General features: G+C 40.4%; 1 protein-coding gene and 1 pseudogene across 2 annotated transcripts in view; one reads left to right on the top strand and one right to left on the bottom strand.

The window, feature by feature from the left end:
- The window catches only part of MANBA (mannosidase beta), a 112,243-nt gene that overhangs the window by 89,206 nt on the left and 6,979 nt on the right, over positions 1–16,058 (bottom strand). For both annotated transcript variants that reach the window (XM_043571616.1, XM_043571625.1), the window contains exons 2-4: positions 5,674–5,768; positions 1,668–1,773; positions 666–836 (exon numbers count right to left, since the gene is read on the bottom strand). In XM_043571616.1, the coding sequence (XP_043427551.1) occupies positions 666–836; positions 1,668–1,773; positions 5,674–5,768 (372 nt within the window). The remainder of the gene's footprint in view (positions 1–665; positions 837–1,667; positions 1,774–5,673; positions 5,769–16,058) is intronic.
- LOC122478004 lies at positions 8,532–9,647 on the top strand (annotated as a pseudogene).

The following is a 16,058-nucleotide window of genomic DNA, read 5'->3' as shown; positions in this document are numbered from 1 at the left end:
CTTGAATCGGGCTCTGCACTTGGGATTCTCTCTTTCCCTCTCTCTGCCCCTCCTCCACTTTCACTGTCTCTGTCTCTCTCAAAATAAATAAATAAACTGTAAAGAACAAAAAAACAAAAACTAAATGCCACATAGAAAATCCAACTACATAATGGAATAAACTCAAGTCATTTAAAGTCAGATGAAACTCAAAAAAAAAATAAATACATAATCACCTTGTGGATTTTGTCATTTTTGTTAGATTACATGAGAACCTAGCACTAAACTGCTGGAATACATCAGCAAATATATTAATATTTGCAGAAGGCTTCCCAGTAACAAGAGTCACTAATACATATGAACCTCACATTCTGGTGAAAAGTTTGATAAACCTAAATGTTAAAAAATACTTTGTGCATTTACAGTATCAGTCACCTATTTTTCTTCTTTTTCTGTTGTTACCTAAGTTCTGAAGCATGCTTCAGGATGGAAACCTAGGAAGGCAAAGATTGTCCACAAAAATTCATAAACCTTCTGGTTCTGATTTCAAGTTTTCAATCCCATGAAGCAGACAGGAAAGAGATGCCCAAATTCTGAAATACGACGGGTGTCTTCAAACAAGCATTTTCCACACCAGCACCTCCCATCATCAAGGCTAAAGCCCCCTCCATTGGCAAGACTGTTACCTTTCGAATGAAGTTGACGTGGCATTGGCCCTTCTGCACAGGAGGAGGGCAGTCCGGAGGCACCCAGTAGCTAGTGTGAGCTTTGCTCCGCTGGGCGGCATACAACACCGGGGACTGGAAACGCAGCTCAAGGGAGTTCACATTTCTAACCACAGTGGTAATATCAAAGCTCTGCATTAAAGGAAAGAACAGATGTGGAAGTAGGCTCGTGTGTAAAACTTTAGATATAGATATGCAAAAATGTATGAAAGATGCATAAAATAATTGAAATCTTTAGGGTTAGCCTTTTTTGCAGAAGAAAGCACTTCACTGAAACAGTGTAACTTAGTTGCCTGCTTACGGTTACAACTGAGCACATTCTCCTACCCAAAAGTAGATTTCTAGGTTTCTCCTTCTATTTTTACTGACAGACAATGGTCTTAGGCAAAGAGAGCAAGCAGAAAATATCTTTAGCCCTGGAATGTCTGCTCTGGCTATTTACATATGGCCTTGAACTGCCAAGGATTTCCTAGATGCTTCAGGACAACCTGACTCTCTGGTATGAACAGCATGTATTTCTAAGTCATAAGTTATTTTTGTTTTGAAAAGTTGACCCTTGCAGGGAGATGAGAACATGATACCTTAATGTAAGCATTCCAGACAGGATGGAGCATTTTCTTTTTTAATAGTTTGTCAATTGTCAATTCTCATGAAACTCTGGATCACCAAATAACAGAGAAGGGAACAGCATTTGTTGAACACTTCTCACGTGCCAAGAACCAAGAACTGTGCCAATCATTTTATATAATTAGCTTATTAAATCTTCACAACTCTATAGGGTCTGTGGTGTTTTCATCATTCTACAATGTGGCAAGTGTGAAGGTAATTTACCCAGTGCTTCAAAGAGCTTGTACCTACCTGCACGGGCAATTAATTATGCACTTACCTTTCTCTACTCACAACAATTAACACACAAACACATACAGGGAGGTTTCTTTTAACTTGATGTCACTGTATACTTACATATCTTTTGAACATGTTGTCTGTTTTCCCAATAGGAACACTATTTAGCAGGATTTTTGCAACTGTATCAACACCCTCAAAAATCAGGTTTACTTTTTGCCATTTGCTAAAAAAAGAGAAAAAATTTTAAACAAGATGTGTAAAACATTAGCTTAGATAAATCTTTTTTTTAATTTTTTTAATGTTTATTTGTTTTTGAGACAGAGAGAGAACATGAGCAGGGGTGGGACAGAGAGAGGGAAACACAGACTCCAAAGCAGGCTCCAAGCTCTGAGCTGTTAGCACAGAGCCTGACACGGAGTTTGAACTCACGAACTGCGAGATCATAACCTGAGCCAAAGTCAGATGCTTAACCAACCGACTGAGCCACCCAGGTGCCCTGATAAATCTTTTTTATTAGTTAAAACTAAAGGTATAAATATTTCACAGAAAATAAACATTCTTTTTTAAAAATGTTTTAATGTTTATTTTTGAGAGAGAGCAGGGGAGAGGCAGAGAGAGAGACACACACAGAATCTGAAGTAAGCTCCTGGCTCTGCGCTGTCAGCACAGAGCCCAAGGCAGGGCTCGAACTCACAAACCATGAGATCATGACCTGAGCCAAAGTCGGATGTTTAACCCACTGAGCCATCCAGACACCCCTGAAAATACACATTCTTAAAATTCAATTTCCAATGAAATTTTCATAAGTATTGGTTTAATACATTTTTCTGTTGAGTGCTCTGGTTTATCTTTCTCCATAATGTTTCAATTGCCTTATAAAGTCATGAGCATAGCTTATAATTTCCAAATGCATTGACTTTTTTTAGGACTTCACAAAGTACTTATGAGAATCAAGTTAAATAGTAGACATAAGACATTTTCACAGGAGCATCTGAGTGGCTCAGTCGGTTGAGTGTCCAACTCTTGATTTCTGCTCAGGTCATGATCTCGCAGTCCATGAATTCAAGCCCCCCATCGGGCTCTGTGCTGACAACACAGAGCCTGCTTGGGATTCTGTCTCCCTCTCTCTCTGCCCCTCCCCACACTCTCCCTCTGTCAAAAATCAGCATTAAAAAAATTTTTTTCACAAACTATTACATTTACTGACACTAAGAGAAAACATTAACCAACTAACAAGTATCTATGAATACCTATTATGGGCTCGGCACTCTGCTAAGCTTTACAGGGAACTAAAACACTCTCTGAATTTAAGGAATCTGCAGTCTAGTTGCCATTCAAGCCAAAAACACAGGAAAAAAAAGAGAAAATTTTCCATCTCTTCTGGTTTATAGTACAGTCTTGTTGGACAGACTATATGTGCTATCGGAGCTTATGTCACAAGGAAAGACTTCAAGAAAGAAACAACAACTTAAAGAAGAATAGGATAAATGTAGTATAACCATGCAATAAAATATTATTTAGCAATAAAAAGAAATAAAGTACTGGTGAATGTGACGACATGGATGAACTTTGAAAACATTATGCTAAGTGAAAGAAGGAAGTCACAAAGGTCCACATATTGTATAATTCCATTTATATGAGATTTCCAGAAGAGATAAATCCACAGAAAATAAATTGGAGGCTGCCTAGTGCTGGGATAGGGATGAGGGGGTGGGGACGTTGGGAATGGGGAATGACTGGTAATGGGTATGGCTTTCTCTTTGAAGTGAGGAAAATTCTAAAACTGATTATAGTGATCGATGGTGGCACAACTCTTTGAATACACTAAAAACTACTGAATTGTATACTTTTTTTAAAGGTTTATTTATTTTTGAGAGAAAGAGACAGCACAAGTGCGAGAGAGGGAAAGATACAGAACTCAAGGCAGGCTCCAGGCTCTGAGTCGTCAGCAAGAGTCCGACACAGGGCTCAAACTCATGAACCATGAGATCCTGACCTGAGCTGAACTCAGACACCTAACTGACTGAGCCACCCAGGCACCCCTGAATTGTATCCTTTAAAAGGGTGAATGTATAGTGTGTGAATTAGGTCTCAATAAAGTTGTTCCTTTTTTTTTTTTAATGAGTAGAAAATGTCTAGGTAAAAGGTAGACCCTGGAGGAAGAGCAAACTCAAAACAAGGAAGTGCAAACGACATCAACATTAAGATAACATGGTAGGTGCAGGTGCAGGACTTGTGCTAGAGCGCTAAAGGGAGAAATCTGGTCAAGTCAGCAGGGCAAGAGGGCAGCAGGGCACAGGAAGTGGAACAGGAATAGGCAACATTAAGCAGTATTTTCACACACAAGCAAATAAGATTAAACTGGCTTTACCAATTAAAAGGAAGACACTGTCGTTCTTGAGCAAGAATGTCATGGGCAAAACCAATATTTGGGGAAGATGAGTCTAATGTTTCTATATACAAGAGTGAAGAATGGGGCGCCTGGGTGGCTCAGTCGGTTAAGCGGCCGACTTCAGTTCAGGTCATGATCTCGAGGTCTGTGAGTTCGAGCCCCGCGTCAGGCTCTGTGCTGACAGCTCGGAGCCTGGAGCCTGTTTCAGATTCTGTGTCTCCCTCTCTCTGACCCTCCCCTGTTCATGTTCTGTCTCTCCCTGTCTCAAAAATAAATAAAACGTTAAAAAAAATTAAAAAAAAAAAGAGTGAAGAATAAAAAGACAAAGCAAGAAATTTAGTTATGCAGCTTTGGCCTAACTGCAGGCACTTACTAACAAAGGCCTAGGCAAACATGGTAACTGGAAATGAGGAGAAAGGGGCTGAATCAAGAAAAATGAGGGACACCTGGGTAGCTCAGTCGGTTGAGCATCTGACTTTGATTTCAGCTCAGGTCATGATTCCAGCCAGGGTTGTGGGATCGAGTCCCGAGTCAGGGTCTATGTTGAGCATGGATCCTGCTTAAAATTCTCTCTCTGCGCCTCTCCCCTGCTCACTCTTTCTCTCTCTAAAATAAAAATTTTTTTAAAAGATGGGGTCCCAGGGTGGCTCAGTCAGTTAAGGGTCTGACTCTTGGTTTCGGCTCAGGTCATGATCTCAGGGTGTCATGGGTTTAAGTCCCACGGCAGGCTCTGTGTTGCAGTGCAGAGCCTGCTTGGGGCTCGCTCTCTCTCGCTCTCTCTCTCTCTCTATCTATCTCTGTGCGCCTGCCCTGCTCACACTGTCTCTCTCTCAAAATAAATAAATAAACTTAAAGAGAGAAATGATAGGCAGAAATTAACAGAACGCAGAAGAAGATTAAATACAGAGATGCAAAAAAGATACTATAAGCCAAAAACACCTCAGGCATAGAGGATCAGAAAAGGGTTGTTACATTAAGAGAAGCAATGAGACTGTTAGAATATAAAGGAAGCTTTAAGTGGGACAGTCCATTGCTTACATTTTGGAAATGCTGAATTCAAATGAAAGAGGACCCTTAACAGAGATATTTTAACTATTATCTGCAAACGTGAACATGGGGCACAGCAATGTTGATGTTGAGCACCATATTCTGGTTTTATTTCTCTTTTAGCAGGCAGTTAAATAATTACCCAAAAAAAGTCATACAAAAGGGACAGAGCATTTTTTTTATTTAGCAATAATGGTGGTAGATATAACTGGGTTACATTCTGCTACGTGGAACATTACTGAAATTATACTGTTTTTCCTCGTGGCTTCACAACATAATATAAGGCCAATGCCACAGCCTTGATGGCTGGTTAACACCACATGGAATAAATGATGAATCTCTGATCCTACTTGACAAATTGTAAATATACACATTCTATTGATTATAGGGAGGGGAGGGTACACATAGAAGGAAATGCAAATAAGAGAACTGACTAGGTGTAGGTGACTCCATTAAAACCACTGAACCAGACATAATTTCATGACTAATGATCAGTGGCACCATTATAGACAAATCAAAACATAAATTATATATTCACTTTTACAGGACAAGGCTTTAGTCTGACAAGTCTCTTACATGCAGCCTAAGCAAACAAAAGATTATTCCAGAGACAGAAAGAAGGAAAGCTCAATAACAATAACTAAATAAATACAGATGTAGATATAGACACACACACATACATACCTAATGTTAAAGGGGATTTGAAATTTCTTGCTATAGGTCCAGTTATCCAAGGAGATCCATCTGTACTTAAGGTCATTAAATCTGTAGTAAGGATCCTGGTGATCAAAATCATGGCAGATGATTAAATATGCAAAAATAAATAAACATGAAATAAATTATTAACAATAGCTATTTGCCACCTAAAAATTAATGAATCCTGGGCCTAGGAGTATGCATTTGCAGGCACATCTCATCCTCAAGGTTAAAAGCTCCATCCATTTAAGAGACCATTACCCTTCCAACAAAGTTAACAACATTCACATAACCAAAATATACCAAAAAATGTTTTTTAAAAATGCCAACAAAATGCCTCAATGAAAGTTCTTAGAGATAGAAATCATATAGTTTCATTATCAATAAGAACATGTGTGGAGATGAAGACCGGCTGCCTTTGTTAAAACCAAACACAGAACCTCCGAGGTATTAGCAGAGAATGAAAATCGGCACTTCCCGAGTGAGGCCCTCAGTCTCTCATAGCCCTGTCATCCTTGCCGTGCTCATTTCTGCCACTATCCCAGCTGGCCTCCAGGGGGAATGCTTCTCCTGTACTACCCAAACCTCGGCAAAACTCCCACTCCTTGGATTCACCTAGCATTTCCAAAGTTATTTTCCACTGAGCTTTACTAAGTGAGCACAAAAGGATCTCTGCAGAGAATACGCAGGCAGCACAGCCACCGTCACACTGACCAACTTCAGGTTGCCTATATTTTCCTAGACAAGGTCAGCAAACTACAACCCATGGGTCAAATGTAGCTCACGGCCTGATTTCGTCTGGCCAGGGAGCTAAGAATGGACATGTGTCAATAAATGAAGTTTCATTGGAACACAACTATGCCCATTCCTTTACAAATCATATATGGCAGCTTTCATGCTATAATAGAGTTGAGGGGCACCTGGGTGGCTCAGTCGGTTGAGCGTCCAACTTTGGCTCAGGTCATGATCTCATGGTTCGTGAGTTCGAGCCCCACGTCGACAGCTCAGAGACAGCTCAGAGCCTGGAGCCTGCTTCGGATTCTGTCTGTCTGTCTGTCTGTCTCTCTCTCTCTCTCTCTTTCTGCCCCTCCCCTGCTCACGCTCTGCCTCTCTCTCTCAAAAACAAATAAACATTAAAAATAAATAAACATTTAATTTTTTTTTTTAATTGCCGAGTTGAGTAGGTGTGACTGAGGCCATTTGACCCATGAGGCCTAAAATAGTGTCCAGGCTTTTACTGAAAATGGTTGCCAATTTCTCTGCCCTAGGCGACTGGCCTGCCGGGTGTTCAGAGATACTGTTCTGGCTGAGTGTCCAGCCCCAGGTCCTTCCTTTTGTAATACTTAGGTCTTTCTTCTCCTACTCATTTTCCACCCTTTATCTCCCAGATAAGGAGGCAGAAAAGAAAGTGGTAAGTGAAGCTTTTCAGTCATCTTTCTGTGAACAACATCACAGCCACCTAGATGGAAACAGTGCGGTCTTCTCCAACTGGGACAGGGCCAAGTTGCACTGCAACTCCAGATAGAGAAAGAAAAGCCAATTTTGTCTAACTTCCACCAATGACCACGTTGGGTTAGCAATAGTCGGTTGGGCACATGCTCGGAGCACAAATCTGTAAGACATACTATAAAACGGTGGGGTGTATATCAAGATGGTGGGATGTGTATCAAGTCAGAAATTGCTCCTGACTGGAAGAAATGTTTTAATAAGCTACTAGGGGAGGGTGTAGTTGATGAGATTTAGTAACAACTGATATCGCCAAGCTGATTTTTAAGGACTGATTAACAGTGAGTTTTATCCTGTTAAATGGGCTGGGCCAGGCCCAGCCAACTTGCTTCCTTTTCTGTCTTCCCACACACACACACCACTCAGCCTCTCCAATGAATAAGCATGGAATAAATATTTAAGGACACAGGTTTGAAGAGGTACCTAATCATTAGCTTGTCCATGTGTCTCCACCCAGCCTTATTTATAACTCTACACTGTGGACTTAGTCCAATACAGTTAAAAATATCATGAGAAGGAAGGTGTGAAGGCGAATGTGGTTGCAACATGTCAGCCTGCTAAGCCTTGGAGCCGGCTGATGATCTGGTTTGCAGGGCACAATTCCCCTTCCTGTCTCCCAGCCCCTTGAAGGAAACTGCCTATTGAGTTCGAGAGGGCAAGGTGCTGAGATATATTTTTTCTAGACAAACAGAGTTTAAATGTTTATTTTGTTTTTTCAGAGAGAGAGAGAGAATGAGCACATGCATGCGCAAGCAGGGTAGGAGCAGAAAGAGAGGGAGAAAGAGAATCACAAGCAGTGTCTATGCTGACAACACAGGGCTCATCCCATAAACTGTGAGATCATGACCTGAGCCAAAAACAAGAGTCAGACGCTCAACCGACTGAGCCACCCAGGCACCCCTAGACAAACAGAATTTAGAGGTTAAAATTTTTCTTTTACTTGAAAGAAGCCAATCTGAAAAGGCTACATACTACATGATTCCAAATACATGGTGTTCTGGAGAAGGTAAAACTATGGTGACAGTAAAAAGATCAGTGGTTGCCCGGGAATAAAGGAGAGAGGGGTAAATAGGCAGAGCACAGAGGAATTTGAAGGCAGTGAAACTTCTCTAAATGATACTATAATAGTGAGTACATATCATTATACATTTGTCAAAATCCATAGAATATATAATACCAAGAGTGGATTCTAATGGAAACTATAGACTTTGGGTGATAATGATGTGTCAGTATAGATTCACTGATGATAACAAATGTACCACTCCGGTGGCGGGGGCTGGGGGGGGGGTGTTGATAATGGGAGGGCTGTGCATGTGGGGTGGGGGTGATATATGGGAGCCGTCTGTATTTTTCTTTCAATTTTGCTGTGAACCTAAAAATGCTCCAAAAAATAAAGTCTAACAAAAGTTCCTCTTACCAAGGGAAAATATTTTAACCTCCCTAAAATAAAGGTTGCAGAAGCTTATATTATCTTTCTAATCATTATTCCAAATGCTAAGGAACCAACTTAATTTGATTCCAGAATGGTTTGACTCCCTTCGTTCATAAGCTCCTCGATGGTAGCTGTTCTTCTGGTCCTTTCGCTTAATTTGCAGTACTTGAACTCATTGCCATGTCTTCTGAACAAGGGACGCTTTTTGTGGGAGGGCTCAACTTCAACTCTGATGAGCAGACTCTGGAAGACCACTTCAGTAGGTTTGGTCCTATTTCTGAGGGGGTCATTGTCAAGGGCCGCGAGATTCAGCGATTCTGGGGTTTTGGTTTTACCACCTTCACTAGTCCAGAGCATGCCTCAGATGCCATGGGAGCCATGAATGGAGAGTCTCTGGATGGTCGCCAGATCTGTGTGGATCACCTGGGCAAGTTAGCCAGGGGAACTGGAGGCGGTGCCTTTGGGGCCCACGGGCGTGGTTGCAGTTACTCTAGAGGTGGTAGGGACCAGAGCTATGGGAGTGGCAGATATGACAGCAGCCTGGAGGATATGGATATGGATATGGAAGGCCCAGAGACTGGTGGTAGAAGCCGGGTGGTTATGACCACTACTCAGGAGGAAACGACAGAGACAATTTGAACCTCCAAGTTCAGGCATGTGCATCTAATGTGGTAGCTACACAAGAAATAAAACTTCTGATCCCGGATCATCCTTCCAAATGGCTGTACTTATAAAGATTTTTGGAGCTGCGCTGAAACATCTGTGTTAGTGCATCAACTTCTATTTTTAAACTGAGCTCCCAAGGTAGCTTGTTAAAGACCTTTTAGAAAGCTTCATGTGTTTTTTAAAAATCTTCTCCCACTTAAAGACAAATCCTAGGACATTTATTGAGTTTGGGTGTTTTCCTTTTACCACGTTTTTAGTTTGGGCTCTCAGGATTACTGATTCTGGCAAAAAAAAAAAAAAAAAAAAAAGTTTGGCCAGAGTGCTTTTTAAAAAAAATAATAATAATAATGTACACTTAGAGACATTTTAAGAGCCTGTACACAATGTTTATCATGACCAGAAAGCAATTTCCAAATGCAACTACAAGAAATCAAGAACATGATTAGAGGTGTTTTTTAATTCAAGGTCACCATCTTAACTACATATAAGTTTCTTTAAAAAATGACATTTGTGAATGTCATTTTTTTTTAATACTGGAAGAAAAAAAATACTCTGTTGTATCTTATCCAGCATTCAGGATATCCTTCACGGAACTTATTAAAAAGTTGAAACCTGGGGGTGCCTGGGTGGCTCAGTCAGTTAAGCGCCCAACTCTTGGTTTCAGCTTAGGTCATGATCTCACGGTTCGTTAGTTCTAGCCCCACATGGGGCTTCTCGCTGACAGCACAGAGCCCGCTCTCTCTCTCCCTCTCTCTCTCTGCCCCCACCCCCCCCCCGCTCATGCTCACTCTCTCTCTTTCTCTCTCATTATAAATAAATAAAAAAACTTTAAAAAGTTGAAACCTGAAAACAAACAAAAATTAAATAAAATAAAGCTAACAGCAGTTCAGTGTTACACCTGATGACTAAGAAACCACGTAAGTCACTGAGTTGTTAGGCAAACCCACGAACCCTAAAAAACAACAGAAGTATCATTTGTTAACCGAGATAGCCACTCACATGCTTTTGTCTTCATAACCAACACATGCAGTGCATTTATAGAGAAAGAAACGAAAGTTCCAAAAGATTCCACTCCTGAGGTCCCCCAACTAAGCAGTACATCCAGGAACTAAATCAAGGCAGTCTAACATTTTTTCAACTATTCTACAATGCCTCATGCCAAATACACCTACACTTTTATACCAGATGATCACAGCAACAATAGCTGATAGCTACCCTAGTGCCCATGACCCAATGGGGCAGGTATTATCTTCATTCCCCTTTACTAACAAAGAGTCCAAAGCTCAAAGTCAAATGGCTATGAAGTGGTGCAGCACTGATTCAGACCCAAGACATCTGGCTCCAGAGTCCACGCACTCAATCATTCCCTAATACTGCCATTAATGTCACAAATGTCATCAACAGTTACAAAGTCAGTGCTACTACCAAGTGGGAACCAGGGGATAAACATGCTATGTAGGGCTGATTATTTATCATTGCCATTTACCATACCTGCTGTACATCAACAGACTATGTGGCCCCACGCCATGCAAACAACATTATCCGTCCCATTTTCTCTGTAAGCTTCTGAACTTCATCTATTACATCCATTTAGAGATACATAAATTCCTTAACCAGGTATAGCGTTTCCACTCCCCAGTTCTGCTTCAATCCAATGCCTGATACCATCCCAGACATAATTACTTCAAATGGAGTTAAATACAGAAAAGGAAGTCTTCGCAACTATTTCACACACAGATATATCCTTGGACACTTAGGCAAAAAAAATAAATAAAGTTTAAGAAAACATTCATTTAAAAATAAGCAAAAGTAACCAATATATTAAGATACACAGATATTTGGGAGTGCCTGGGTGGTTCAGTCAGCTAAGCATCTGACTCTTGGTTTCAGCTCAGGTCATGATCTCACAGTTTCGTGAGTTTGAGCCCCACGTTGGGCTCTGTATTGTCAGTGCAGAGCCTGCTTGGGATTCTCTCTCTCTCCCTCTCTCTGCCCCTCCCCCACTCGTGCTGTCTCTCTCTCAGAATAAATAAACTTTTAAAAAAGATACACAGATATATAAAACCTTAATTTGTAAAAAGCAAGAAAGTGATAACTCAGAATAGCGGTTACCTTAGGGGGAGGCAAGTGATAGGATTGGGAGAGGCAAGGTAACTGCAATAGTGTTGGTCATGTGCAGGTTCATAAACTGGATGGCAGGTGCATGGGTCTTCATTTAATCATAGGCTTTAAAAGTCACAAATGCACATGTGCATAAAACTTTCCATGTACTAGATACCATATAATAAAAAGAAAAAGAAGAAAAGATTTTCATAGGAAGCTGATCTACCCTAACCCACATAGGGATATTGATTTGTTCCATTCAGAAGAAGCTGCACTCTCCAAACTTGTTTATCCATTGTCAAAATGAGCTCAGCTATGATTCTTACTTCAGCAGCTTCACATATACAAGAGATCCCAAATCCATAAGTCAAAACATGTTTTTAAGTTGATTTATTTTGAGAGCAAGAAAGTACACATGCGAGCAAGGAGAGGGGCAGAGAGAGAGAGGAGAGACTTCCAAGCAGGCTTCGTGTGCTATCAGCATAAAGCCCAACGTGGGGCTCCAACTCACGACCCTGGGATCATGACCTGAGCTAAAATCAAGAGTCGGACGCTTAACCGACTGAGCCATCTAAGCACCCTCATAAGTCAAAACATTTTGATTGGCCTTAATGTTATTTTTGCTTAAAATCCTTAAACTAGTAAATACTGCTTCACATCTAACACAGCTCTAGGTAAAAAGGGGTTGTGAGTTAAGGAAACTCCTTATTTTCTGACCAAAGAGTATTAAAAGGGGAATTTAAAAGGAGAAACAAAATGATTTTCTTAGCCCACTCCACAGTGCAGGGTAGAACTCATGAAAGATTAGCATAAATGCCTGGAGAGAGATTCTTGACTGACATGAGGGTCAGAGGAGTTGGAAATCACACTTGCTCAGGAGCAAGGGTGGGCAGTTGAACAGCTGCGCAGCCATAGTTCTTGCCTCTGGGACGAAGCTAGGGGTGTGGATGGAGTTGACAGGTAAGAGCAGCAGTGGGGAGCAATCTTGTTCACATGAGTTCAAGCCCTAGCTTGGCCCTAATACCTGTGGGAGCTTGTGAAGCTCATACAACACCCCTATACTTCTGTTTTCTCAGTTCTAGAACAGAGATAATAATAGTACCTCCCAGGATCAGGATGAACATTGCAAGAGGTAACATGTGGAAGGTGCTCAGAACCATTCATTACTCATAGCAAGCATTCAACAAATGATAGCTGTCATTACTGTTATACATATGGATCTGAAATGACTTCTATGAGATGTCAAGTGAAAGAAAAAAGTCAGTACCAAACAACATACATAGAATGCTATCCTTTATGAAGGGAAATACAGATAACTCTATATGTATATAGACATACAGCATAAGATACATGAATATACACAAGAATCTGGTTAACTGTAGTTGTTTCCATAGAAGGGAACTAGAAAATTAGGAGACAGGGACGGAAGAGTACTTGCTTTGATTATGTTTCCCACCTGTAATTTTTTTTCTTCTTTTTTTTTTTTTTTTTTTGACAAAGAGATCATGCACACAAGCAGGGGAGGGGGAAGAGGGGGAGAAAGAGAGAGAGAGGGAGAGAGAGAGAGACTGAATCTAATGCAGGCTCCATGCCCAGGCCACAGCCTGATCCCAGGCTTGATTTCATGACCATGAGATCATGACCTGATCTGAAATCAAGAGTCAGACACTTAACCGACTTAGCCACCCAGGTGCCCCCTACCTTCAATTTTTTTTTATCTTTACAGTTAACCCTCAGGGGTACAGTTAACAGTAAGTGCTCCTAAACCCTGCATGGTCAAAAATCTGATTAACTTTTGGCTCCCCAAAAACTTAACTACTAATAGCCTACTATTGACCAGAAACTTTACCAATAACATAATTAACATATTGTGTATGTTATATGGATTACATACTGTATTCTTACAATAAACTAGGCTAGAGAAAAGAAAATGTTAAGAAAATCATAAGGAAAACACATTTATAGTATTGTGCTGTATTTACTGAAAAAAATTCATGTGTAAATTCAAACCCACGTTGTTCAAGCATCAATTGTATTTCCTTTATCTGTTTCTAAAATCAGTTGACCTCTTTTTTAAAAAGAAAACAATAAGCGAGGTTGATAACAGTACAAATGACTTGGCCAGAATGGTTGTAAGATGTTGTTGTAGGCTGGACCTACAAGTTGCACAAGTTGCAACATATGTGAGAAGAAACAAAAATGGCACCAAAATTCCAGGCCTCATTTACTGAGAAAATGTTGGTGCTCTTATTAGAAATAGGTAGAGGCGCCTGGGTTGCTTAGTCCGTTAAGCATCTGACTTCAGCCTAGGTCATGATCTCATGGTTTGTGGGTTTGAGCCCCACATTGGACTCTGTGCTGACAGCTCAGAGTCTGGAACCTGTTTCAAATTCTGTGTCTCTCTCTCTCTCTCTCTCTCTCTCTCTCCCTCTCTCTCTCTCTGCCCTTTCCCCACTTGTGCTCTCCCATTCTCTCTCTCTGTCTCAAAAATAAATAAGTAGACATAAAAAAAAAAAAGGAGATAGATAAAAGAAGAAAAACTAAGGATTGGGAGAGTTGAGAGAAGAGGTATCTGCATATATCGAGTTTCAATACTCCATGAAGACATTCAGGTAGAAGAGTGGAGCCAAATCTCCAGACACAAATCAGGAGGACAGAGTTAGAGATGAAGGAACCAGACCAGTTGTGGCACAGAGGTAATGGCTGAAACTAAGAGACTTCTGAGTCACAGAGAATAAGGAAGTGATGTGTGCACTGACCCTCAGGAATTATTGCATTTATCAAGAACTTCTGGCAAATGGGATGCTTCTAGTGATATATTTTGAACAGTAGTATGCTGTGCTCATCACTGTGTTTACTGGACATCTTTAAATTAAAACAGTAATTATTCTCTTTGCTTACTATTTATTCTTGCCAACAGGCAGCGTGGGCCATGAAAAGATGCGGGTTGAATCCTTGTCCCACCATTTATTAGATGCATGCTCTTAGGCCATAACTTGTGTGAGCCTCAGTCAGTATAAGTAATGATACCTTCTCCACAGGGTTGCGGTGGGAATTATGTGAACAGGTGCACCTGAAAGGGTCAAAGAGAGTGCATTGCACATGGAAAATATTACATAATTATTACATGCAGATGAATTTCACAGTCTAGGTTGACTATATACACCTATGGGTGATGAAGACCAGCCAGCCTAAAGATTGAACTCTCAGATGATGCTTTGATTCCCAGTGTTGGGCCATGAGAAGCAAATCCTCCTATGCCCTAGATACACCTGACAAGGCATCAAACGAAGAAGCATGTGTCCAGGTTTAAGGATCAGGATTTTCTTTTTTTTTTTTTTAAGTTTATTTATTTGAGATAGAGAGCATGAGCAGGGGAAAGGCAGAGAGAGAAGGAGAGAGAGGATCCCAAGCAGGCTCTGCTGTGCTGTCAGTGCAGAGCTGGACGCAGAGCTTGAACCTACAAATTGTGAGACAAGAGTGGGGTGTTCAACTGAGCAATCGAGGCACCCCAAGAATCAGGATTTTCTAAAGCTATCTTTTAAAAAAAAAGGCTTGGGGCACCTGGGTGGCTCAGTCAGTTAAGCATCTGACTTCGAGCCCACATCAGGCTCTGTGCTGACAGCTCAGAGCCTGCCTGGGAACCTGCTTCGGATTCTGTGTTTCCCTCTCTTGCTCTCTGCCCCTGCTCCACTGTGCTCTCTTTATCTCTCAGAAATAATAAATGAATAAACTTTAAAAAAAGGCTTAAAAAATAAAAGAAAAAAGGCTTAAAAACCTTGTGATTTTCTTTTCCTCAAAACTGAATGACTATTTCTGCTCAAATTTAAACTTCAAATGCAGAGCCCTTAGCTAATTTATCTCCTCAATGCCACACGTTGTTTAAGCAGTCGAACTTCTAGAAACCCTATAGATCCTTAAATGATTCCTTTCCTAAAAGATTTTGAAGTCACTTCACATGAAATGGTCCAATAAAACCAAGTATCCCATTTTTAAGTCTTTTGTAGAAGGTGAGTATGGCAACCAGAAAAAGTACCTCTTCTTTAAAAATAAATTTATGTTTGGCCATTTTGGACCATCATTGTGACACCTCCTTCTCTGAAACACAACAAAAATATTAAAATGGTGATAATGGTATTATAGTTGGAGACCCACAGTGAAATGTTTGAGAATGAAATGATGTGATATCTGGGACTGCTTCAAGTAAGGGGTAGTATAATGACTGGACAAAGAAACAAAACGGACTGTGCTGAAGCCAGGTGATGGGTAAATGGGGGTTCATTGAGTTACTTTTTTTTTGTTTGAAATTCACCATAACAAAAAGCTTTAGAAGTATATTCACATGGCAATTGCCTCTTGGCTACTTTCAGAGTACAAGAATATACAAAATCTTCTTCTCTGACCATCTGTCCCAGTTACATTATGAAGGATAGAAGGCAGTAATAAAATTTAGAGAAAAAGTTCTAAGCATTTGGTGTCTACCATTTTTTAGTACATGTAGATATTCATATATTTATAATATATTTTCTTCTATTTTTAAGTGTAGATTTAAGTGTAGAACACATCATCAAAATGGAATCTATATAGTTATTAAAAATTATTCTAGATCTATATTTATAGACACTTGTGGATGGAGAAAGATGTTCACCATATATTTTAAATGAAG

Source organism: Prionailurus bengalensis, chromosome B1, assembly GCF_016509475.1.
Source record: "Prionailurus bengalensis isolate Pbe53 chromosome B1, Fcat_Pben_1.1_paternal_pri, whole genome shotgun sequence".
Lineage (NCBI taxonomy): Eukaryota > Metazoa > Chordata > Mammalia > Carnivora > Felidae > Prionailurus > Prionailurus bengalensis.
The sequence above is the reverse complement of the archived record's forward strand: the minus strand, read 5'-3'. Positions and strand labels throughout refer to the sequence as shown.